At 50.5% G+C, this 24,705-nt stretch overlaps 10 protein-coding genes across 10 annotated transcripts; 6 read left to right on the plus strand and 4 right to left on the minus strand.

Moving 5' to 3' along the window:
* Window positions 1-1,308: 1,308 nt before the first annotated feature.
* Window positions 1,309-4,189, plus strand: NECHADRAFT_66911 (uncharacterized protein; the record flags this gene model as incomplete). The annotated part of the gene is made up of 4 exons (XM_003043887.1): window positions 1,309-1,564; window positions 1,623-1,768; window positions 1,827-2,367; window positions 2,430-4,189. The coding sequence occupies 4 exons, from the start codon at window positions 1,309-1,311 to the stop codon at window positions 3,860-3,862; spliced, it is 2,376 nt and encodes a 791-aa protein (XP_003043933.1). The 3' UTR covers window positions 3,863-4,189.
* A 1,076-nt stretch (window positions 4,190-5,265) lies between these two features.
* Window positions 5,266-6,394, plus strand: NECHADRAFT_76975 (uncharacterized protein; the record flags this gene model as incomplete). Its single annotated transcript, XM_003043888.1, has 2 exons — window positions 5,266-5,470; window positions 5,520-6,394. The coding sequence occupies 2 exons, from the start codon at window positions 5,266-5,268 to the stop codon at window positions 6,392-6,394; spliced, it is 1,080 nt and encodes a 359-aa protein (XP_003043934.1).
* Window positions 6,395-7,316: 922 nt separating this feature from the next.
* Window positions 7,317-9,131, minus strand: NECHADRAFT_34502 (uncharacterized protein; the record flags this gene model as incomplete). The annotated part of the gene is made up of 2 exons (XM_003043999.1): window positions 7,317-8,865; window positions 8,911-9,131. 2 exons carry the CDS (start codon window positions 9,129-9,131, stop codon window positions 7,317-7,319), a joined length of 1,770 nt encoding a protein of 589 aa, XP_003044045.1.
* A 2,472-nt stretch (window positions 9,132-11,603) lies between these two features.
* On the minus strand, window positions 11,604-13,430 carry NECHADRAFT_34492 (uncharacterized protein; the record flags this gene model as incomplete). The annotated part of the gene is made up of 1 exon (XM_003044000.1): window positions 11,604-13,430. One exon carries the CDS (start codon window positions 13,428-13,430, stop codon window positions 11,604-11,606), a length of 1,827 nt encoding a protein of 608 aa, XP_003044046.1.
* Window positions 13,431-15,036: 1,606 nt separating this feature from the next.
* Window positions 15,037-16,134, plus strand: NECHADRAFT_91437 (uncharacterized protein; the record flags this gene model as incomplete). Its single annotated transcript, XM_003043889.1, has 3 exons — window positions 15,037-15,319; window positions 15,370-15,802; window positions 15,852-16,134. 3 exons carry the CDS (start codon window positions 15,037-15,039, stop codon window positions 16,132-16,134), a joined length of 999 nt encoding a protein of 332 aa, XP_003043935.1.
* A 1,424-nt stretch (window positions 16,135-17,558) lies between these two features.
* On the plus strand, window positions 17,559-18,449 carry NECHADRAFT_34599 (uncharacterized protein; the record flags this gene model as incomplete). Its single annotated transcript, XM_003043890.1, has 4 exons — window positions 17,559-17,610; window positions 17,664-17,958; window positions 18,006-18,312; window positions 18,360-18,449. The coding sequence occupies 4 exons, from the start codon at window positions 17,559-17,561 to the stop codon at window positions 18,447-18,449; spliced, it is 744 nt and encodes a 247-aa protein (XP_003043936.1).
* A 365-nt stretch (window positions 18,450-18,814) lies between these two features.
* NECHADRAFT_102460 (uncharacterized protein) lies at window positions 18,815-19,480 on the plus strand. Its single transcript, XM_003043891.1, has one exon. The coding sequence runs from the start codon at window positions 18,862-18,864 to the stop codon at window positions 19,405-19,407; it is 546 nt and encodes a 181-aa protein (XP_003043937.1). The 5' UTR covers window positions 18,815-18,861; the 3' UTR covers window positions 19,408-19,480.
* A 654-nt stretch (window positions 19,481-20,134) lies between these two features.
* NECHADRAFT_76981 (uncharacterized protein) lies at window positions 20,135-21,109 on the plus strand (the record flags this gene model as incomplete). The annotated part of the gene is made up of 1 exon (XM_003043892.1): window positions 20,135-21,109. The coding sequence occupies one exon, from the start codon at window positions 20,135-20,137 to the stop codon at window positions 21,107-21,109; it is 975 nt and encodes a 324-aa protein (XP_003043938.1).
* A 190-nt stretch (window positions 21,110-21,299) lies between these two features.
* NECHADRAFT_91440 (uncharacterized protein) lies at window positions 21,300-22,651 on the minus strand (the record flags this gene model as incomplete). The annotated part of the gene is made up of 2 exons (XM_003044001.1): window positions 21,300-21,813; window positions 21,861-22,651. 2 exons carry the CDS (start codon window positions 22,649-22,651, stop codon window positions 21,300-21,302), a joined length of 1,305 nt encoding a protein of 434 aa, XP_003044047.1.
* Window positions 22,652-23,002: 351 nt separating this feature from the next.
* Window positions 23,003-24,449, minus strand: NECHADRAFT_91441 (uncharacterized protein; the record flags this gene model as incomplete). Its single annotated transcript, XM_003044002.1, has 5 exons — window positions 23,003-23,463; window positions 23,509-23,598; window positions 23,647-23,874; window positions 23,925-24,234; window positions 24,285-24,449. The coding sequence occupies 5 exons, from the start codon at window positions 24,447-24,449 to the stop codon at window positions 23,003-23,005; spliced, it is 1,254 nt and encodes a 417-aa protein (XP_003044048.1).
* Between the last annotated feature and the right edge of the window lie 256 nt (window positions 24,450-24,705).

Here is a 24,705-nt window from a genome sequence, read left to right on the forward strand (position 1 = left end):
GCAAGGGTTCATTGTTTGTCGAGTTTGCCCACGGGGAGAAAAGTTTGCTGGTCAGCTTTGTTGAGGACTGAATGAAGCCGTGAGAGCGTTGAAGACCAAGAACTGCGATGGCGGTTCTACAGATACCACGGGCGACACAAAACCTCTGCCGCCGATCCTCTCGGGGAGATTCCATCTACAAAAAAACAGCCGCGTTCAGCTTCATCATCCCGCCCCACAGAGGCAACGCGAATGTGGGTGGATTTTTGGCGGAGCCGAACAATGACATGCTCAGATCCTGGCCAGCACGCAATCTGTCCGGTCGAATTTGCAGAGAGACCGGCCTGCGCCAACTCCCCACGTCCTCCCGCCCTCTCCGCGACCAGGCTTCCCGAAGTTGACGAGGCCCACGGATCATGGCCGTTTGAAAGCAAGAGCTGGGGGTGTGCGAGGAAGCGTCCAGCCACACACCGCGCGATGCTCCGAGGAGACACACGAGCCGGTACTTGGGACACGCGGTACAGGATACAATTTGGAGGCGCCTGCAGCATGTCGCTTGTGGACATGGGCCGTCACAAGCCATGTCGCTCCCCAGGCCCTGGTGTTCGTCGATCCCTGGTCATCAGACATCTGCGCGCTGAACGGGTGTGCACTCCGCTACGCACAGCTCTGACCATTTCGTCAGAATAATACGCAAGATGGGCATGGCATCGAAACGTCCGTGGGCGTCTCCCAAAAAAGACCTGGACCTGATGGAGAGGATGGGACGGAGAAGGGTCCACCGCTAGGGAGGGAGTGGTCTCGAGCAAGCATCAACCAGCAACCATGCTCGCTCGCTCCTCGACTCGACTCTTTCATCGACTCCATCCGGATCGCCGCTGTCGGTGGCCAGCTCTCGATCAAACTTAAATTTATACCCCTTCCTCGCCTCTCTTCTCGAGCATCCAACAACTTCTCATCTTCTCATCCTCCATCATCCATCGGGTCGAGTCTCAGCAACGCTCGCATCCCCTCACAAGACTCTTCAGTCCTACCCTCCTGTCGACCGTTGCTTTTGGATTGGCGGTCACTAGCCCCATCCCATCCCTCCTCCGACTCTTGTCCCATCTTGGCGACAGCCCAGCTGCTAGGTATTAGTGCCACAGCCCGACCGACCGAGCGATAGTCCGAATCGCCTGCATCCGGCTCCACGACCTCCTTCGACTCAAATAGCCACGTTCCGCCGTTGCTAATCCACCTCATCATCTCCCCGTTCTTGGAGACTTGACCTCTTCTTTTCAGCAATTGTCCTTTTTGTCTACTCGATTGGCATTGGCATTGTTGTCAACCATGACGTCTTCCGCCAAGCCCAACAGGTCCATCCTGGAGAAATTCATCGGCGCCGACCATCACGAGCCCGAGGAGAAGGCTCCGTCCATCACCAATGCCGACCCTTATGTCGAGCTCGAGCCTACCGTTGGCGAGTTCCTGAGCGAGATTACTCCCACTGCTCACGACGTTGCCCAGTATTTCTGGAGCCTGTTCCCCTTCGTGTCATGGATTCACAAATATAACTGGGTGTGGTTCCTTGGTGACTTCATTGCTGGTGAGTAGTTTAGCCGCTCGGGGAGAATTATCCATCGCTAACCTCGACTCCCCGATAGGTGTCACTGTGGGCGCTGTTGTCGTCCCCCAGTCCATGGCTTACGCCCAGCTCGCCCAACTCCCCGTTCAGTATGGCTTGTACTCTTCTTTTATGGGTGTCCTCATCTATTGGTTCTTTGCTACCTCCAAGGATATCACCATCGGAGTAAGTTAGAACATGCTCCCCGCACCCCACAGATGAGCCCAGCTGACCAGTTTTCCAGCCCGTTGCTGTCATGTCTCAAGTCACGGGTAACATTGTTCTTCATGCCCAAGATGTGATCCCTGATGTTGAGGGCCACATTGTTGCTTCAGCTCTTGCTGTCATTGTTGGTTCCATTGTCACGTTCATGGGTCTCGTCCGAATTGGCTGGATCGTCGAGGTCATTCCCTTGCCCGCCATCTGCGCCTTCATGACAGGCTCTGCCGTCAACATTATTGCCGGCCAGGTTTCCAAGCTTATGGGCATCAAGGGTGTCAACACCCGTGCCGCTCCTTACCGAGTCATCATCGATACTCTCAAGGCTCTTCCCAAGACCAAGCTGGACGCTGCCCTCGGTCTGAGCTCTCTCGTCATGCTCTACGGCATCCGTGGTTTTTGCTCGTTCATGGCCAAGAAGCAGCCCCAGCGTGCCAAGCTCTACTTCTTCATCTCGACTCTGCGAACCGCCTTTGTCATCCTGCTCTACGTCGCTATCAGCGCCGGCATGAACATCCACCACAGGGACAAGCCCAGAGTCAGCGTTGTTGGTGATGTTCCTAGCGGTGAGTCCCTGCATATCTGCACCACACGCCCAAGACCCTTGTGACTGACTTGAGCTCCCCAGGTTTCACCCACGCTGCCGTCCCCGAGATCAACATCCGCATCATCAAGGCTTTCCTCTCTGAGCTGCCCGCTGCCGTCATCGTCGTCCTCATTGAGCACATCTCCATCTCCAAGTCCTTTGGCCGCATCAACAACTATGTCATCGACCCATCGCAGGAGCTTGTCGCTATTGGTGTTACCAACCTGCTCGCACCCTTCCTTGGTGCCTACCCCGCTACTGGTTCCTTCTCTCGTACTGCCATCAAGTCCAAGGCTGGTGTCCGCACTCCCTTCGCTGGTGTCATCACTGCCATCGTTGTCCTCCTGGCTCTGTACGCCCTCACTGCTCTTTTCTGGTACATCCCCAACGCGGCCCTCGCTGGTGTCATCATTCACGCCGTCGGAGATGTCATCACCCCTCCCAAGGTTGTGTACCAGTTTTGGCGGGTCTCTCCCATTGAGGTCATCATCTTCTTTGCCGGTGTCTTGGTCACTATCTTTTCCACCATTGAGAATGGCATCTACACCACCGTCATTGTCTCTTTCGTTGTTGTCCTCTTCCGTCTCTTCCAGACCCGTGGCCGCTTCCTCGGTGTTGTCCGCATCCGAACTATGAAGGCCAATGTCAGCAACGGAACTTCAAGCCCCGGATCCATTGCCAAGGAGGTTGCTGTTGATGAGAGCGAGAGCTCTCTGCGAGCTGGATTCCTTCCCATCGATCACGCCGACGGTTCCAACCCCAACGTCATTGTCCACAGCCCCTACCCTGGTGTCTTCATCTACCGCTTCGCCGAGGGCTTCAACTACCCCAACGCTTCGCGATACCTCAACCACCTTACCGAGACCATCTTTGCCGAGTGCCGCAGGACTAACCCCGCTCTCCTGGGTAGACTGGGTGACCGCCCTTGGAACGATGGCGAGCCCCGCAACATCAAGATTGAGAACACCGATGAGCGTCCTATCCTCAAGGCTGTCATCTTTGACTTCTCCACTGTTAACAACGTCGATGTCACTTCTATCCAGGCTTTGATTGATGTGCGCAACCAGCTTGACAAGTTTGCTGCCCCTGAGATTGTTGATTGGCACTTTGCCAACATCGAGAACCGGTGGACCAAGCGCGCACTGGCGGCTGCTGGCTTTGGCTTCCGAACTCCCCGCGAATCGGATGGTGCTGGTCAGTGGAAGGCCATCTTTAGCATTGCTGACCTTGGTGGTTCCGACAGCGCTGCCACTGCTGCTGCTTATGATGAGAAGTCCAAGATCGCCCCTGTCCGCCAGGACATTGAGGCTATTGACGACTCCATCAACAGCCAGTCGTCGGAGAAGGGAGTGTCAAGGGACCCCTCCCACTCGCGCTTGGTCGCTGTGCAGGGTCTCAACCGACCTTACTTCCATCTCGATTTGCAGGAGGCTGTCGACGCTGCCATCTCCAACGCCGAGACCAAGCAGCACTAATTGTGCCGGCCTGCTTTCTATCTACGATTTACCATTATTTAATTCTGTCGTTTTACGGGCATTGAGCGGTGTTTATGAGGGGTCTATACGATGGGGGTTTGTTTGCGCTCATGCCTTTGAGTGGATTTGTTTTCTGGTTTCACGTCGCCTTTAGAAGTTGTCGGGCGATATCATGTCAATACCCCTATCCAGTTCGTTGTTCTGCATGGAAGTCGATTGGAATGTTTGTCAGTTTAAATCATGTCTGTTGTAGTGTTTACACGTCTGTCCTGGCCCTGGTCGGCACAAGAGCATAGCAGCATAGCTAAATGATGACATAACGAGCACAAGATACTGTCTATCCTGATTTGTGAATTATTTGAGAGATACGAGCTACGTCAGATGGTGAGTCAATGGCGAGCTTGGGTGAGCCGGCAACGGAGATACTGCAGCTACCACGCGGACGGAACTGTGACTCTTCGCCGTGTGTAGTGTCGCACTGCGTGGGGGCTAACGAGGATGACATGCAGATCAATCTACCTTCCCAATTGTGTTATGCCTGTGTGAGCATGATTGTGAAGGGAGTTTGCATTGGTGGATGAAAGAGTTTGGTGTTGACGATCGCCTAGCACGTGCTTGTCAGGATGGATTGCTTCATGTCTTTTATGCCAAAGTGCGGAATTAAGGATGCAATAGATAAGAAACATTCTTTCGGGCAATGCTGTTAATCCGGTTCCTGTGTTGCGCGTCTACATAGTCAGTTATTGAGGCCTGTCTGGTAGGCGATATCCGACTTCGAGGCCTGGTTGTAGTCGGCTGAGAGAGACACTGCAATTTCCCCCTTTTCGCATCTTGTGTACTTACTATCGGCGCATTTGACCTTAAGTCTATTATCTCTTGCATTTGTTGGAGTTGTCGTCGATGCTGGTTGCGCTATAGGCACCGCCCATGTCGAGGACGCTATCATGACACCTGTGTCTGCAACCTCTCAACCTTACTCCTCATCAATTGGCGATAATTGGCTCTTCTGCTCGGAGTTGATGGTGTTTCCGATTGTCCGTAATAGTCATTTTCCTGCTTTGTCAGAAGGCGAATCTGCTGCTCGTATTCGACGCCGATGGCGCGATCTGCTTGGCAGAGGATAATTCTGTTGGAGGTCCTGAGGGGATCGAGTTAACATGACTCCAATTGGAGCACGACATGTTGCATGCGAGTGTCGCTATGAGGAAATAATCGTCGTGATTAGCGAATCAAGTCGTGGAGGGACCGAAACCCGAGGGTTATTGGTGGTCATGCCGAGAGCTTGGCAGTGTGTGCTTCCCCGCCCGTTGAGATGATCTGTTTTTGTGTATAAGAAGACTGCGGCATCCTAGGAAGAGAGGCAGCATCTCTAGCAATTGCAATTTCTTGACAGTGTATACAATATGGCGCCTGCTGCTGTTGAAGCCGATATTCCTGTTCACTCCAAGAGTCAGAGTCGTGAGCCGTTGAAGCTCTCGGGCGCACTCAAGGATGTTGAGCACTTTGATGTGACTCCCGCTATCGGACGCGAGTTTCCCAAGGCGAACTTGGTTGAATGGCTCGAAGCTCCTAATTCGGATGAGTTGATCCGCGACCTGGCAATCACGAGTGAGTTCCTACTCAGTGAATACGGTCATCACTGTCTGACTTGTTGCAGTCTCTCAACGCGGCGTCGTCTTCTTCCGCGCTCAGAACAACCTCACCAATGATCTTCAAAAGAAGCTTATCCTCCGTCTTGGAGAGTTGACGGGCCGTCCGGCTAGTTCTACGCTACATATCCACCCGCTGCTCAATTCGGAGCGTGAACTGGGTGGCGATGACCTCGAGGTCAGCACCATCAGCTCCAAGCAACATGCCAAGTTTTACCGCAAGACGCAAGACAACGGCGTCGTCGTCACGAAGCGGAACAATGAGATGTGGCACTCTGATATTGCATTTGAGCCCGCTCCTGCTGACTACACGAGCTTGAGGCTTGTTGAGCTGCCCAGTACTGGTGGCGATACGCTCTGGGCTTCTGGCTACGATGTCTATGACCACCTCAGCCCGGCTTACCAAAAGTTCCTCGAGGGCTTGACAGCGACTTTTGAGCAGCCCAACTTTGCCAAGGTCGCTGAACGCTCCGGCTTCGAACTATACGACAAACCACGCGGATCCCCCGACAACGTCGGCCGCGAACTTCGCGCAATCCACCCCGTCGTACGAACAAACCCGGTAACAGGCTGGAAGAGCGTCTTTCCCATCGGCGCACACGTAGGCCACATCAACGACGTGACAGCCGAAGAGAGCGACAACCTCCTCAAGTGGTTTTACGATCTTGTGGCAAAGGACCACTCGATCCAGGTGCGGCTACGATGGGAGAACCCGAACGACATTGCGATCTGGGATAACCGGAGTGTGTTTCACTCTGCGACTTTTGACTATGATGGGTTGGGCGATCGGTTTGGGAATAGGGTTGTTGGAGTTGGGGAGAGGCCTTATTTTGATCCTAAGAGTGCTTCGAAGAGGGAGACCTTGGCGGCGGAGGAGAAGTGAGAGCTGTAACCAGAAGTATTGGGTATGCAGCGCTTTTAGCAAATGTTTATTCTCAGGTATTGGTACAGCGGATGTGACAATCGCAGAGTGATCTTCTACGAGTTCATTGTGACACGATTGACCTGCAAGACTCGAGGAAGATGTCCCGCAACGCCACATCCTTTGTCGAATGATCTTTGACGTTTTCGTGCTTAAGAGAAGGATATAAATAATGAGCTTCGGGGATAGTCTTTGGTCTCGGATAGGAATAGAGGCGACTGACCTGACGCATATCGTGGCTAGACTGACTGGAGGTCACGCGAACTGATAAGATTGCTATTATTCTAGCCCTCAGCTGCAGATAAGAGAAGGGCGACCAAATTGACATGATAGAGAGGGAGCATGGTTGGTTGTAAGCCATTAGGCGTTCGGTGTCATGGACATCTGAGGTTGATGTCACTCAGTGTTATTCGAGGGCTCATGTACAAAAACCGGCCGCTTTACTGTCTTATTTCAATCTAGACAAATATATAGACTGGCAAAGAGGAATTAAAGCTGAATACAAAGTCGGTTTCGCCCCGAAGGGTGTCCTCAGCACTGGGCCAGCCAGATTTCACAGGCAACTGCTCTGAACAGTTTCACAACTAAGAGTGAGGGCTATCCCCTGCTATGGCTTGCAATCAAATAATTTGCATTTACTCCCAGATGGCTTCAGAACTTGGACCAACCCGCTAGAGCCATGTCACGTCCTCATGATAAGTTGGGTCGCACACTCCTTCTCTGGCAGAGGACTGACTATATCAACTTGAGGCATCTGTACTATAACGAGTGCTTAGAAGCCCTGATAACTACTGCTAATCTGTAAGAATAAGGCGAAAGGACACTTTACACGGCGTGTGAGAAGTATGTGATGAGACGTTGAGCTTCGCACCGGAATATCCTCTTACCAAACCAGACCCTTGACCTGCTCAATCTTCTTCACGTTAATGTTCTTCCACATAATGACAGAGAATATCGTGATAGAGTACAAGCAAGTTGCCGCAATCAGCATCAAGCGCTGGGTATCACCGTAGGCCTTGTTGATGGCGTCGCGAGTGGGCGATCCCCAGGGGTAGGAGGACTGAACGGTGAGATCACCATAGATGCTGGCAAATTCTCCCATGGAATCGGCTGGGAGGTACTTTGTGAGCTTGGCGGGGAAGATGCCAGTCCACATAGCAGCTGCGATAGCCAGACCAATGGCTCCGCCAACGGAGGAGATCATACGCTCGACAGCTAGGATAGCAGGAATATCCTGATGTTTAGAGACAGCCATGACGGTCATCTGTTCGCAGATGACGAGGATACCACCACCAAAGGCGATGAAAATTTGGCACATGACGATGTAGCCAATATGAGAGTCAGGTTGACGGAAGTGAATCATGAGGCCGACACCGAGGATAGTAAGGGGAACTCCAAAGTAGAGAGCCTGCCACTTGAGACGACCGTTGATGCGGATGATGACTCCCATGCAAAGGGCGCAGAAACAAGAGCCGACGGTATAAATGTTGGTGATGTAACTGGCGTGGGCGATAGACTCGCGGAAGACGACAATCAAGAAAGAGTAGAAATAACTATCCCAGATGTACCAAGCGCAGTAAATGCTCGCCACCATAGTAAAGGTGAAGAAGACGGTACGGTTGTTGATGAGGTACCATGGGATAAAAGTGGTGGGGGCGAGGAACCTCTCCCAGGCGGCAAAGGCGATGACCAAAAGTCCACCAAAGATCAAGAAGCAGATGATCAAGGGAGACTTCCAAGTGTTGGACTGGTAAGAGTATAGCGAGAAAGCCAGAAGGAACAGAGACAGACCGGTGATGATGAGCAACAGGCCAACAACGTCGAATTCCTTGAGGTAGTGGACTACGGACTGGGAAAAGGTGCGGTTGCTGGGCTCACGCTTAACGAGACCCTGCTTGACAGCTTGGCTCTGGTAGTACCAGAAGAGACCGCAAAGAGGGAGAGTGACGACGGGGTAGACGATGGCCCAGAGACCGAGACCCCAGCGGAATCCGATGTGCTCGTATGCGTGCTGAGCAGCAGGACCGTACGCCCAGACAGTAGCAAGGTAGGGCGAAGAGGCAAAGGCGATCATGAAAGCTCGGCTCTTAAGCGACGAAGTATCGGCAATAAAGATGGTCGTCGTAAAGTCGATACCAGTATACCCCACGCCGTAGAAAACTTGGGCAGCCGCATAGGTCCTGACGTTGTTGCAGCCAGCCATCATGATGATGCCGATAGTGACAATGAAGATCATGATGCTAAAGGACTGAGGTCGGCCCCAGAGGTTCATGAGCTTGGCATAGGGGAGGATGATGAGACCCGAGACCAGGTTGGAGACGATGGAGGTGGTGGCCGTGAGGGAGTGTGACTGGAAGCTACTGGTGACGAATGGGGTCAGGGTGCTGATGATGCCAGATGAAAAGGCCTGGATGAAGGAGATGAGCCAGATACTAGCACACATTAACAATGTTCTAGATAGAGGGTGATTCACTCACAGAAGGTAGGCAATGATCAAGTGCTTCCTCGTCCAGACCTGAGTCATGGCCCGAACAGCCTGGACACCCTGATCAAGCTCACCATCAGACTTTTCCTGCTCAAAGTCCGCAGCGAGCGTCTCCTTGTCCTTTGCAGCAGCTTCATCATCGTTGCTGGCACGAGTCGGCTCTTCGACCACGGGAGCCTCCTTGATGGGGTTGCGGAAGGCGTTGAACCTCATTGTGTTGACAAGTTGGACCGCTGAAGTAAAGGCTGGATGAGAGGGATGGAAGATCAGATAAGATGAGACAGAAAGTATGCATTATATATCAATCAGCATCCCACTCGGGCATGCCAGCCCTGTCGGGTACTCTACACCATCCCCTGTTCAACAAAAGACTCTAACTTGACAGTAAACGCATTCCATTGGGTCCAGAACTAACCGATCCTCTGCAGTAAACCGGGTATACCGTTTGCATGATGCGTACCCACCTGGGCCAAAGAAACACCTAGGCACGAGGACGAATCCATTAATCCTCCTCTAAATATAATCAATAAATTGTAATAAAAATATGTAAAAATCTCCTAATTATTTGATTATTTCAAGGTTTTTTTTTTTTTTTTTTTAAGGAGTAAGGCAATTCTCTTAATACTCTGGCCTCTCATTTGTTTCTCTGCCCGGGACTATCTCCACGAGCGAGAGCTTTTTTTCTTCCCAAAAGGAGTCTCGATGCTCCATCCAAGCGGTTAAGACGGCATGTCCAGGTCCACCCCACGACCATCCGTGGGATCGCTTGTCTGGTGCCAAGTGGAGATGTAGAGTAATTTGGTCTGAAACGGGCATGGTTGATTGATCTTATCAGATGATCAGCAAGGACAAGAAAGAACAGTTCGTCCCAGTCGACCGGTCTGGGAGCTTGGACGGGAGGGGCTTCGGAGCATTCGCAACCTTGCCGTAGTTCCGTGATCAAGACGGATGTCAACGTATTTTCTGCTTGTTAAGTCCTAGAACTCTAGCAAACGCTGTCAATGATGAAGTGCTCTATTGCGTATAGCTTGGACAAGGTCGTGATCAGCTCAGCTTGAGGGACTCAAAGAAGCATGCCACCATTAGCTCGCAAAAACCTCTTCCGGACTCTCCGAACGATGCCCTCGCGTCCACAACGTGGGGGAACCCGCCGAGATACCTCCATACCCATCACCAAGGGTATGGATTACTACACGTCGAGTCTCGGTGGGCTACCTCCTAGACTTGGCAGCAGCCCTATGGGCTGGGCACCATGACACGCATTTGCAGAAAAAGATGAGATACCAAGTCAACGATCTCTGTTTTCTAAGGCAAAAAAGGTCCCTGAATTTGATAAACCAAAAATAATTAAAGACTTATGATACTATTCCTTATTTTTATGTTTTATTTAGCTTATCATTAGATTATTATGTGAGTATTCTTTATTGAGTGTAGACGTCCTGGTGTCTCAAGTTTTTGTACGTCCGGGTGCATGGGAAACTCTGGGTTCTCACGCGTCAAGCGAGACACGCCGGGCAAGCGAGCTCCTGGTCATGTTTTCCGGGAATAAGATCCAGAACGAGCCATCCGCGTGCCGATTATTAACTATTGTCGTTAGGGCACGCTTTTGTTTGGATCCGTAGCATCCCACATCCCGATGAGTGAGGGCATGGTTGTTGAGGAGTTACGTTACATCGTTGCACGGACAAGTGCTTCCAAAATCTGTGTTGTCAAAGGAAATCTCCAGCGTCTTGAGAATTTGCAAGGGCAAAGAGCAATCAGGCACATGGCGGCTATGACGATAAAGCATGAAAGAGAGGCAGGTTCTTCGAGGTCCCTCTGTGAGTGTGAAGAGATGTTCAGGCATCGATCAGGGTCATCGCCCTTCATCCAGGCTCCAATAGAAGCGGGTCGGTGACTTCGCTCGGATAGTGGGCAACCAGGGTATGCCAGCGCCGAGATTCATCGGATGTGATGAACTGTGAATGCTTACGCAGGGATGACTTGGACCTGCAAGTTAAATAGGTAGTAGGTAATGGATCTTTTCAATAACAAGCTCAAGCAACTTGACCCCCAGGTTCAGTGCAGCCCACATAAACAAAGCAAGCACCCATCTCAAGGTCTTATTGAATCTCTATCACTTCACAGGGCTTCCGAGCCATTACAAGATCCCACGGGTAACTTTTGTAAATCTTGCCATCTTTGCAGAACTCGACCGCAAACTTTGAAAACCCCGATTGCCTTTTTTACCCTCAAGCATCACGGCCAAATTAATGGTCAAAGCCAATAATTAGAGCCTGTCAGGGGTTCCATTGTTGAAATACTCCCGTTTGAAGCATTGCTAGAGGGCTTTGTACCTCCCATTGACATGCAATTCTAACAAAGACACCAGAGTGAAGGAAGACATAGTGACCCCTTCCATTGTGATTGTGCTATCCATGGAGACTTTCACCCCTCAGCTATTTGGCAATGTTAAAGCCTCGATGAAATCCTCTGTTTTTGGTTGTCCACCTGCTCTGATTACTAAAAGCTGGGTTAGTGTCATGATGGGTGCCTTTGCTAATTCGATGTAGAAGGCCCTTCGGCTGAGAAGAGGGTTAAATTAAGGAGTGTGGATAAGTTCAGTAAAAAAGATACAACAAAAACTCTATGTTGTCTAATAGAATGTGACTCGTCTCCGATATAGTCAGCTGACAAGGTACGGCTTTACTCCCACCATGCAACGTCCTTCTCCCTCAAAGTATTCGTTCCGCAGTGAACCTCTCCGCCTCGAACATGATGAGACATGTAATCATCAATCAGCCAAACCGTCATATTGGCCCTGGCATACACGTCTTTAACAGCATCCTCGAGAATATCCCGCCCATTAATGACAGGGCCCCACGGCTTGGGCGCCAGGCAGTCATGTCCAAGGACCAGCCCGTTGATAGACTGCGGAAAGAACGATTTGACTTGTCGTTCTCCTGGAGGAGCCCTGTTGAGGCGCAGAGGATGGCCATCTGGGGTCTTGGGCCAAGGGTAGGTGACGTCTTTCCAGAGCGTGGGGACGCGGAGGATATCCGACTCGGTCAGGGGAACTTCTTCAAGGAGGAGGTCGAGGGTGTCGTTGATGAAGCTCTGTGCGTAGGCATTAATGGCGACAAAGTCTTTGTCGCTAAGCAAATCCTTGATCGTAAGATTCCGGACCTCTGGATCGATAAAGATGGTCTCGTTGTCGGGTGTCATGTCCCCGTCGTAGCTAATGACCTTTGTATCACCATGACCATCCTTCCAGGCTTCCTGTAAGAGACTGAACGCTGAAGCCGTATCGACAACGGCAATGGTGAAGCCAAGTTCGTTATCGTATGGAACAAATTGAACCAATTCGTCAACGTGTCCAACAGCCAGCCATCCAGTCTCGAGAACCAATGGTTTCTGAACACCCTGAGCTTCCAAAAACTTGATCATCGACTCTGCTGGATATTTGTCAAAGTGCTTGCCTGTGATGACTCGTCCGCTCTTGTACTCGACTCCTGCTCTTGAGGTGTATGGTGGGATGGTTTCAAAGTTGCCCCCAGAATTGATCTCCTCGTGACCAAAGCCTGACCCGAGACCTGGCTGGAAACCACCGATTTCAGGACCCCGTAAAAGAGAAAAGACTTGGCGTCCTGCAGCACGGCCTGATTGAGGAGATCGCAAGAGTACACGGATGGAGATTGGTCCGTTGGGGCCGGGCATGCTTGCATATCCGGGTTCGAGAAAGTCCTGGGCCCAGATGTCGTCCGTTTCGTTGAAAAGAAACAACGGAATGTCTTGGTCAAGATTTTCGAGGGCATTTTGGACGGAGTTGATGAAGCCAGTCTGCCAGGTAGAAGTGGTGATACTTCCATCAGTGCTGAGGACCACTTCTGGGGCTTGCAAGTGGTGATGGATGAGCACGGGGGCTTGTTTCATAGCCACAGTGTCGCTTGCGGTTGTATTTCCATCAGTTACACTGAATGTGATGTTTACAAGTCCATCCCAGATTGAAGAGTCAGTCACCAGTTCTCGCCCGTCGATGGCCAGTGTGAGGCCTGCTGCAAGGCTCGTCGCATTGAAGGTGATTTGAGGGTCGACCAAGGACCATTCTGAATCTGGACTCTGCCAGAAAATTCGAACACGGCCAAGGGCGGACTTGGGAGTAGTGTAGATAGAACCAATAGCATTCTGGCTCAAGTTCTTCAGTGGAAGAGTCTTGAGAGGAGCTGCGTATTCAGGGGTGAGGAGGCGGTCTCCAGATGCGTCGTTACAGGCCGCCAGCTCAAAGTTGCTGAGAGGTTGCTTCACAAGGTCGACATCTGGGCAGCGATGTTGCTGATCTCCTATGTTTGGGAGGAATATCGCGCCACGGCTGGAAGTCCATGTGTGCTTGTTTGCAGCGTCGAGATGGTTGATGATGCCGTCACGGTTGGTGTCGGCCAGAATCTGTGGGTTGAAATTTGATGTGCCCAGTACGGCGTTGATGCCGAGAAAAAGAGCCAGCAATAAATGCCGAAGATGAATATATAAAAACATGGTGTCTTTAGCGATGAGAATGAGTGAGTGAAAGGATTGTTGAGACGTTTGGTTCGGTTCGCGTCTGTCAACCTACCTTTATATCTCCTCAGAGACAACACTTTCACGATCTGCCTCGTAGCATGCAGCGTAAAAAGCTGCGGAATTGAAATCAAATTGCCAATTTGGGCCAAATAGCAGTTTGCAAGCTGCCTCATCAAAGTCCGCCAACCTGCGAGGCGGTGTTGAGATGGCTGAGTCGATCTGTTCCTAAAGCGGTAATATGAATGGCCAAGACATGCTGTGGCTATGGGGATAACGATATTACGAAGAATACGAGGATCGCACTTCGGGGGGTTTAGTATTGCTTACTTTACTTCGGGACAACAAATGGCTTTGTATTACTTCTGACAAGTTCAGACATTTCTACCTGGCTGTTCGCATCGCGCCCTGGCTGCTGAGGTTGGCGAACACCTACCTACTCTGTCAACTAGACCAAGATCTGCTTCAAGGAAATTGGATCAATGAGCCTGGCAGAAGCAAGTAATGTTCGAGAGGCTGCGTCTTGGGGGATTAGTGCACTGAGAAATCATGAACATCGCAACTTTATCAAGGGTGATGGAATCAGATGGCCTGATTCTTAACTGGGCTATCTATGAAGTGGAAGCGGATATTGAGACTCAGGTAGATCACGACAGGTTGTGAATAAATCAGTGTGCTTTCATATTTCACTTCGTTTGATAGTTTTCTCTTGTCCGTATTTGGGAAAGTGTGGTCCTTATTTGTTAGTCTCATTGCGATACATTCTCTAGGATCTCAGACCTGGGTGATGGCTACCTAGTCAGAGCCAATGAATCCCTACGCTGAAGGATTCAATTCTATGCCAGTTTTATGTTCAATCAATTCTCTTATGCTATGCCAATTTATTCTTCTTGTCTCAATGTTCTAGGCGCAGGCTAGCGTCATGGTTGGCTACTCCGTATTGACAGAGTAACCCAGGCAACGTGCAAGTCAACCAACTGATGGAACATGCTAGCCAAGTCAATCTTTGAAACACTCAATTAGGCGATTCAATCTCAAGACCGGATCCGCTTCCTATTTCGGGGCGACTGGCGACATCCCGTCAAAGCCGCGAGTCAGATACCACGTGCGTTATATCAATGCAATGCTACGGGGCAAAAAAAAAAACAAGCGGTTGCAAATTCAGGTCCCCCAACAAGACTTGTCGCCTCAAATACGTTTCGACCCGGACGTCTTAACCCATAGGGGGTAGACGCCGCGTCCGGCTTGTTCGGGGACCCGGCACTAACATGCCAGATGAGGTCCTTGCGTCTTGTCTGATTGGTGGCTTGACCGGCGCTGGGTTTGTTTCAAGCAGTCAAAAGCCGTGCCGAGGCATATGGAGCGCCCCAAGTTTCCACATTTACACCGAAGATTCGAAGAGAACTTCGGTTTCTAAATCTCAGATGACAAATTATGCTGTATCCTTGTTGATCGACTGATGGTGGGTGCTTAGTTACGTCAGGAGAGATAAGAGTTTTACCCCTTATATAAACTCATGGCCGTTTTTCAAGTCTTTGAGGATACCTACTATCAAGTAAATCATACATCACAAACAGAAGCAACAATGTCTCTCAAGTTCAACGTCTTCCGCGGTTCCCCCGAGGGAAAGATCTTTTCCTCCAGCGTTGAGCGCGATCTCCAGCCCCACGAGGTCTTTATCGAGACGACGCACTCTGGCGTCTGTGGAACGGATAAGCTCTACCAGCCAAGTGGTATTGCACTAGGCCACGAGGGAATTGGTATTGTTCGTGAGGTTGGCTCTAGTGTCAACAGTGTCAAGGTTGGCCAGAGGGTTGGATTTGGGTATACGCATGAGATTTGCGGGAGCTGCGATAACTGCTGCAGAGGTAAGGTCCTTTTCAAACATGAGAGAGAAATGTTATTGACACGGTGGTAGATCTGGATCAGTACTGCAGAGAGAGAAAGATTTATGGCTTTGCCGACACCGACAATGGATCTTTCAGCTACGGCGCCGTCTGGGACGCCAAGTGCGTTGTTCCCATTCCTGATGGCTACGACTCAGTCGACGCCGCTCCTCTCATGTGTGCCGGTTCAACCGTCTGGACTGTCCTCACCAAGTATGGCGCTCGCTGCGACGACCGAGTCGCCGTGATGGGTATTGGAGGTCTTGGCCACTTGGCCATCAAGATCGCCGCCGCCATGGGATGCCAGGTTGTCGTCCTGTCTAGCTCCGAGTCAAAGAGGGAGGAGGCTATGGAATATGGTGCTGCAGAGTACCATGTCTTCAAGTCTGGGGATGAGGCTCCGGCTGACTTCAAGCCTGTCAAGCATCTGCTTCTCTGTGGCAGTGCAAACGTTGACTACGCCAGGTAAGTAATCATTTTTTGAATCACAAAGTACAATTACTAACAGCTACAGCCTGGTCCCTATTGTGGACACTGATGGCATCATCTACCCCCTCACAGCCAGCCTGGAGGCCACACAAGTCCCCCTGACCCAGTTCTCCATCAAGGGAATCCGAATCCAGGGCTCTCTGGTTGGTTCTCGCGACAGCACCCGCAAGCTCCTCGAGTTTGCTGCCCGCAAGAACATTAAGCCCACAATCATGACATATCCTTTGAACGAGGAGGGTATCGAGTCAGCTCTGCATGATCTTAAGGATGGTAAGGTTAGATACAGGGCTGTTTTGGTTAAGGAGTAAATGTGGACGAGGCGTTGAGGTGCGGGATGATGAGGAAAAGCGATGATAGAATTAGAGATGTCGTTATGCTAATGCAATATTGGGCTTGATGCCAACACTGTTGTACACGCTATATTTGCCATGACAATTCATCAGCTCGTGTATTAGATTTTCAAACTGTATTCTCGAGGGCGGCAAGGGATGGAAAGCTGGCTCGGCCGTCACGTTTAAATCAAGTCAATTCATTACGACTACATCGACGCATTTTACTCAAATGCCATTACACGATGTCCCTTCCTCAGAAACATGCCATTCTCCTCCCACTACTTCTTCTGCTTCTTCTTCCTGTTCTCCTCCTCAATTATTGGCCCACACGTCGGGCAGTCAGGTCCCTCAACCCAGTCGCAGTCGGAGTACTCATCACTGAAACATCCCTTTCCCTCCAGAAACTTCTTGCACTTGTTTCGATTCGTCTCTGTCTTGTGGAGGGTCTTCATGCACCGTCGGCACACCTGCTCTTTCCAGAAGATGACACACATGTTGACGGTGCGTGGTTTCGAGGATGCGTTCTGTTAGGTCTGAGAAGGTTTGGTTTTTCGAGGCTGAGATGGTTAGTTGGGAATTTGCCGTCGATGGTAGGATTTCATTTCTTTACGGAGAGAGAGGGACGGGACCAAGGTTGGACGAGATGGGGGAATTTATACTTGGTTTGATATTGTGATTCAGTGCAAAGATGAGATGCTGATGCGTTCTTTAGTCTTCATCTGACTCCGTACTCCTTGATAGATGAATGTTTTCATCACTGAATCAGAGTTGATGCGTCAGAGAGCAAAATACTCGATACGATATTGTGTCGAGAACAGCTCCGATTCTGGCAGTGAGTAGTAAACGGGATGAATACTGATATAAAAACTAGAAACGAATCTGTGAAACGGCAATTCAGCACGTTTGGTGTGACTCGGTGTTCTGGAGCACAGGCTGACCCCATGATTTCTTGTGTCTCTTTCTTCAGCATATCTGCCTTGAAATAGAAACTGTTTGCTCACAGACACGTTGTTTGTGTCCTAAGTTTGCATCTATACACTGCAACCTGCGTACAAACACAGCCAATGAATAGCTTCCATCGTGTTATTCTCACATGATCCGAGTTCGGGCAACACATCTAAAAGTCTAGAACGGACCCATCGGAGAATTGACCGTCATTCTAAAAGTTCATTACGATATATGCAATGATTAGACAAATGTCGCCGACTGTCTTCGGTCCATCACGTCACATTTCCGCGCAATTAACAACTCGCCGACATTTATAAGCAGATGACGTCAGGTTGATAAGTATTAGACCATCTTGACAAAGAGCAGTCTATAACTATAAGATGATTGTCTTCCCCACAAAGTGAATCAATATTCAGTTGACAACTTCATCTACTATCATCATCACAGTCAATATGGCCTCCAAGTCTTTCTACGCCCTTGTCGCCGGAGTCGGCCCTGGAACCGGTAAGCTCATCATCCCCACTCTACCCGAACATCCCCGCTTATCGGTCCATGAGGTCGCGCTACGGCGTTGAGATTCGCTCAAAAGTACCCCGTCGTGCTTCTTGCCCGTCGACCCGAGAGCTATGAAGAAGCTGTTGCGGACATCAAGAAGGCGGGTGGCCAGGCGATTGGCATCACGGCCGACGTTTCCGATCCTACGAACCTCAAGAATGCCCTTGCGTCAATTGACAAGGAGCTTCCTGGAAGTCGACTTGCCGCTGCTGTTTTCAATGTCAACAGTGGTTTTGCCAAGAAGCCTTTCTTGGAGTTGAAGGTTGAGGATATCGATGCTAGTCTCAATGGAAGCGTGTATGTGAATCTCGACAAGTTGGTGGTGCTGAGCTGACACTTCAAAGGCGGGCATTCTTCCACTTCGCCCAAGCTACACTACCTCTCCTCCAAAAGTCTGTTCCTGATTCCGAGTATCCCCCAACCCTGATCATCACTGGAGCAACCGCCTCGGTCAAGGGTTCGGCTCAATTCGGTTCCTTTGCCGCTGGAAAGTGGGCGCTGCGAGCCCTGGGCCAATCTCTCGCTCGAGAGTTCCATCCTCAGGGAATTCATGTGGCACATGCGGTTATCGATGGTGTTATTGATATTCCTCGTACAAAGGATTGGCAGGTTAATGATGGTGCTGAGGATGGCAAGATTAAGCCAGAGGCGGTATGTATTTCTTATCTGTGAGAGAAGCTGAGACTGACTGTGATTAGATTGCCGAGACCTATTGGTATCTTCATACCCAGCATCGATCTGCATTTACGCACGAGGTTGATATCCGGCCATATGTTGAGAAGTTCTAAGATGGAGATGTCACCAAGATCAACGATGCTGATAGTATAATATGACTTATGACTTCGCTCGCTCCTTGAGACTTTGTGTAGATGTTTGAACCTTGGCAGCTGATACCTTGTCTCGTGACTATCGAGGCTGAATTTCTTCTGGGTGACGTTGTAGCTGTGTGAACAAACCGAGTCTTTGGACATCAAGTCACAGACGCGGACTTGTTCCCCCGCCCAGAAAGCCACGCTCAAGTTGATTACTATTCACGGCATACGAACCCCGCCTCGAGTTATGACCTCGGTTGTCAATAACGCCCTAATGCCCGAGTGTCACGACTCCAGTCTAAACTACAAAGCCTGCAAACTGCACTTTGCCCGGTTGTTTGATCATTTCAATCACCGAACAAAGAAACAAACTTGATTGTCTGACAAGATGCCCTATTACCAAGTCTATCATTCATACCGTCTTGACCAGGAACAGCGACAGTCAATCGCTGCCTCTATCACCGACCTGCACTGCAAGACCTTCACTACACCCTCGTTCTTTGTCCACGTGCATTTCATTCAAGAAGAATCCAGTGCCGGAAACTACTTCTTGGCCGGCACGGCTCACACAGCTACATCCAACCGCATCGTCGGCATCGTACGAACGTCTGCCACTCGACCAAAATCTGCATTTGATGAGCTAGGAGCTCAAATCGAAGGGGCATGGTACGATGCGTTGAAGATAGCTGCGCCGGTTGACAAGAAGGAGTGGAGCGAAGGTGACGAGAAGAAGCGGTTGACGATGGTGACGTTTGTGCCCATGGTTACGATTCGGGAGGGAGGCATGGCTATTCCGGAGGCAGGACAAGAGGGAGGCTGGCTGAAGGGGCAGATGCCCTATTTTGAGGAGATGAGCGGTAAGGGTATCGCTGATTTTACAGATTTGCTAGAGGAGTTGAAGGAGAGGGATGATTTGAAGAACCTGCTTCAGTAATTGAAGGGAGGACATGACATACACCTTGCAACCTCTAGCTCACAGATAAAATACTCAACATGTCATTGATGAGCATTGCGTTTTCCTACAACTTGCCCAGAGCTTTCACCTCGGTCCGCGAAAGCTGATAGGAATAGCCAAGGGGTGTTGAATGCTGTTATTCGGGCCAACCAATCCAAGACCTTTCATTTTCCAACGTCGAGGGAGTCATTTTTCCGTACATACAGACGACATCCGTGCCGTTTCAGCCGCTTATGACCATCATCTGCCGTGATGCCGCAGACTGACATCGGGATAAGCACAAACCTTGGCTATCTCCGCAGGCTTCGTCACTATGTCCGGAAACACCGGCCTTTGCACCAGTTGGCTAACGCGACCTCGTATTCTTGATATTCTGATTGGGGCTTTTCGGTCCATTGTCTGCTTTCATTTCCATAACGCTATCCAGATGTTCGTAGAACATGGGACTTTGTGGGTAGAAAATCGGAACAAACTTTAGAGGCCGGAGTTACTCGATCTTGTCAAGGACATTGTAGATATTCCCGACACAGGAAATAGATCGCATCGTCTTTGAATCAAGTATAAGTAACACCTCCCGAATGTGTCAAGACATCATCATCATTGACGCTTAGACTTCCCAACCCTCTACCATCTACACCAAACTCTATAAACTCACAGCCTCGCTTCAACAACTCGGCTTCCTAGCATCAAAACTTCCATCTTCAAAATGCCCAAGGTCCTTATTCTCGGCGCTACAGGCTATCTTGGCAAAAGACTCGCCGACGTCCTTGTCCGCAGTGGCCAGCATAGAGTTTATGGTATTGCCCGCAACGAAGCCAAAGCTCAGTCTCTCGCCGTGGCCGAGGTCATTCCCGTCATTTGTCCCAACCCGGTTGGAGAACCAGAGGCTTATCTCAACGCCATCCGAGAGCATCACATCGATGTTGTCGTCGATGTCGCTGGGGCAAACCAAGACTCGGCAAAGTTTCTCAACGACGTTCGGCAGATCGGTCAAGAACGCTTGAGCAAGTACCAAGCTGCTGGACTACACACCGGTCCCAAGCTTGGATTTATATATGGCTCGGGGACATGGGTTCATGGATCCAGCGAGGAATTAGTCAATGATCTCGATGTCGTTGGACAGAGCGCAAACAGTCAGCCACCAGCTCTGGTTGCCTGGCGTACGGATTTGGAAAACTCCATCTTGGCTGCTTCAGATGTCCTCGACGTCGCCATTGTCCGTCCAGCTTTGATCTACGGCCGTGAGAGCACCATTTGGACACCTTTTGTCCTCCCTCTTCTACAAACCGCTCAGAGTGGAAGCTCGGACAGTGTCGAGATTCCTCTCCGGGCCGACTCCAAGCCTGGACTGATTCATGTCGATGATGTTGCGACGGGGTTTAAATGCGCAATTGAGAAATTGTCTCTTATCAACGGCGGATCTACGTATCCAGTCTTTGATCTTGTCACGAGCCAAGAGAGCATGCGAGGCATCTTTGACGCTCTGGCTAGAGTTTGGAAGTCCAAGGGGAAGTTTGAGTTGGTTGGATCCGGGGACAATCTGTTTGCGGAGGCCATGAGCACGACTATGAGGGGATCATCTGATCGGGCGAAGCAGCTTCTTGGTTGGGAACCTACGCGGACGAATGGGTTCATTGCGGATATGGATGTGTATGCTGCAGCCTTTGCGTCTCAGCATTAGAGGCATCTGATATTGTGTAAAGATGGTAGATGTAACAATTCGATTGTATATCCATGTTCCTGAACTCCTTGCTTGGGGCTGCCTTGCCATCGCAGTCATCTGACCATCGCCATTTTAACCATCTTGCTTCGACCTCTACGCGCGTGTCCATAACATATCCGCCCCCGACGACCCAAGACTTCTCATGTACCTAAACCTCACCCCCAATCGCATACTTCAAGATCAAGCCGCTCACACCCAACAAGGCACCTGCTGCTGGAAGCCCAATCTGACTGACCAAACTGAAAGGTACAAGCCATTTTGTCTCTGCCGGTAGTTGAGCGGCATGGGCCAGATACCAAGGAGCCGTCAAGGTCATCCAGGTGATAACCCAAACGTAACCCACAAGTCTATGCCACAAGGGAACCTTGACATCCTTCTTCCGCGTATCAACGCCGGTGATCCGACGGCATAGATCTTGAACTGCGTCCTCCAACATGATGGCTAAAGCCATGGAGCCGAAAAAGGCAAGCGTAGGTGCTTTGGATGGGGGCTTGTAGGAAAACAGGTCGATGGTGAGGTGCATAGCCCCAGAGGCCAGGAACACGATGAGAATGTTCAGGTAGCGCTCGATGAATGAAGGTCGTGGAAGACCTAGCAGGTCTCGGCAAATATAGTTGCTGAGTGATTTCATAGGCCATAGGCAGTCCTGATGCCAAAAGGTGCTGTTATCTTGTAAGTCGGTGGAAATCACAGCAGAGGGGAGTCTTACTTCCAGAAGCCACGGATGGTGTATGCATCCCACATACTTCCAAACAGAGGCGGCCATTGATCCGTAGAAGTAATTCCAAGGAGAACAGAGAGGATAGAGAAGCCTCGGTAGGGAATATCGATGGACACTCGAGCCGGTGCAAGCCCTGCCACAGGCCCAACAGCGACACGTCCTCCCCATTGCTCAGCAGTGGCATTGAGATAGTTGAACTCTGTACCAGGACCAAAGAGTCTCTGGGCATCTTCTGGTGGTGTCTCCAAGGAGGACATGTAGATAATATCGAGTAGGAGGTATTGCCACGCCATGATGAGGACCTGTCGTGTAATGTACGCGCTTCGACTCGGCTTTGGCCCTTTGTAGTAGCTTGGAAATTTGTGAAGGCGTTTGACCTCCCACGGATTCCCAACATTTCGCAAATTAAACAACAGCCGCATTGTGAAATAAAACTTGTCGAGAAACCCATCAGAAAGTCGAAAAATGTTGCCTCGAACCAACTCATCAGAGTCAAGCTTCCTAACGATCAACACATTGCAGCATTGAATCAAGACGAGAACAACCCATCCCATGATGACGCCGTTGATGACAAAGCTCGTGCCCGTGTCTGCTATCATCTGGAAGATACGCTTGCCGATCGCGACTACGACGATAGGCCAGACGTAGCGCGGTGTCGAGTTGATGCCTGACTTTGGAGTCGCGAGCATGATGAATGCGGTGGGGATACATGCGATGAGTAGTAAAAAGCCGCCCTTGATGAGGTTGATGGGCACCGAGCCCTGATTGACGTCCTCCATGATGTCGCGATAGTGGAGGTGGTGATGTTGAGTTGGGCAAGAACGGTGAGATGAGCATTTTAATTTTTTGCAGCAGGTCGCACAGCTGCGGGTCTGTAATATGCCAGGTAGCTAATTAGAAGCCTCTAGTGGCAGTACGACCGCTAGATGGCTGATTATTGCGTGTCTCATTCGCGTTTGATAGCGAGTGGCTTAGTGCTCACTAGGTGCGCATGCCCAGCCTCGTCTTACATGCTGCGATATTTGCTTCTTTTCCACGCGGGCGATGATTGGCTTACAGTCCGAAAGGTGATGATTCGAATACGAGATACACAAGTAGGTATAACAAGGATTGTTACAGAGACATCTCAACTACAGCTTCGACTTTTCAGCCTTGACCTCCTGGTTAAGAGCCAAATCAGTCAAAATCTCCTCACTCCCACCCCCAACAACCATGACCCTAACATCGCGACTAATCTGCTCAATCCTCGCCCCCCTCCCATTCTTAGAATATCCAAGTCCACCCATAACCTGCTGACTCTCCCTATTCACCTTTTCCAGCGTCTGACCCGCCAGCACCTTCAGGTTTGCAAATTGACCGCCTAGCGGTGCCTTGGGGTTCGTCTTGGAGATGTAGACGAGCTGCTCCATCCAGGAATGCGTGGATTCAATGTGACGCGCCATGGTGCTGAATTTGGCGCGGATGACTTGGTTTTGGATTAGGGGCTTTCCAAAGGTTTCGCGGTTTAGGGCGTGTTTGTAGGCGTCGTGGAGGCAGACGCGCGCCATGCGGAGGGCGGTGCAGGCAAGCCAGAGACGTTCGTGGTTGAAGTCTACATGGTCAGTATGAGAATAGGAATTGTAGTAGAGGTACTAACTGTTCATGATGATGGGGAAGCCCTTGTTCTCTTCGCCTAAGAGGTTCGACACGGGGACCTCTACATTGTCAAACTCGATGTAGGTAGATCCTGTCACCCGTTAGAGATGCTTTACAAGGAGATGGGTCGTATACTCACCACTAGCTTCGACACCGGAATTCTCAATCTTCTTGCAGGTAACGCCAGAAGCCTTGAGAGGAACGATCAACGCCGAAATGCCAAAAGTACCATCTCCTCCAGTCCGGACCGCTGCAGTACAGTAATCCGCAAAGATGCCGTTGGTGATCCACTTCTTTGCCCCGTTGACAATATACTTGTCTCCTTTCCTTTCAGCCGTAGTTGTAATTCCAGCGACATCAGAGCCAGCTATCGAGTCAGTGTCAGCTATTGCCGTCTATCAAATGCCAAAGGCTTACCATCTGGTTCTGTGACGGCTAGACAGAATCTCGTCTTTCCTGAGAGGACATCAGGAAGGAATCGTCTCTTTTGCTCTGGATTACCGAATTGGATTACGGGTGGAAGACCGATAGAGTTTCCACATCCAAGAGCCCAGACAATTCCAAGGTATCCGCACCTTGCGAGCTCATCAATCACGACAAGGTCATGAAACGCGTTCCATTCGTGAGGTGGAATGTCACCGGGGAGTCTTTGACCTTGTAGCTGATCGAATGCTACTGGGTAGGCGGCCACAGCGGTGTATCCAAGCTTTGCGTGTCGTTGCTGGACCTGAAAGGAATGAGTAAGTTGGAATTGACAGGCGAAAGGTGGCGGATTACCTCTTGGGGCACAGCGCCCTTTCTCTCCCATTCATCACAGAAAGGTGCGATATGCTCATCGACATACGCTCGTACCTCCTTCTGTAAGCGCCTGTGAGATTCGCCGTAGTAAGGGCTTTCGCCTCTGGTCAGCCAGAGAGGGTCTGCAAAAGGAATGCCGGACATTGTCGTGGTTGAAGCAGAAGCGGCCAATGGGGTGACTTAGGAGTATGCGGTCAAGTAGAAATGATGTTTTATGAGTATATATACAGTATCAACCCAAGACTCCTATGATGTTAACCTCGGGAACTGTAAGATTGTCCACATTATCAAACTCTCGGAAAGCGTGCGGTCCGTGGATGCGGTCCGTACATGGCCTCCCGAGGTATGTAAATTGAGCCAACTCGCCACAATTTCGAGTACCACATTTGAGCCCGTGAAG

This window comes from Fusarium vanettenii, assembly GCF_000151355.1.
Source record: "Fusarium vanettenii 77-13-4 chromosome 2 genomic scaffold NECHAsca_26_chr2_2_0, whole genome shotgun sequence".
NCBI lineage: Eukaryota > Fungi > Ascomycota > Sordariomycetes > Hypocreales > Nectriaceae > Fusarium > Fusarium vanettenii.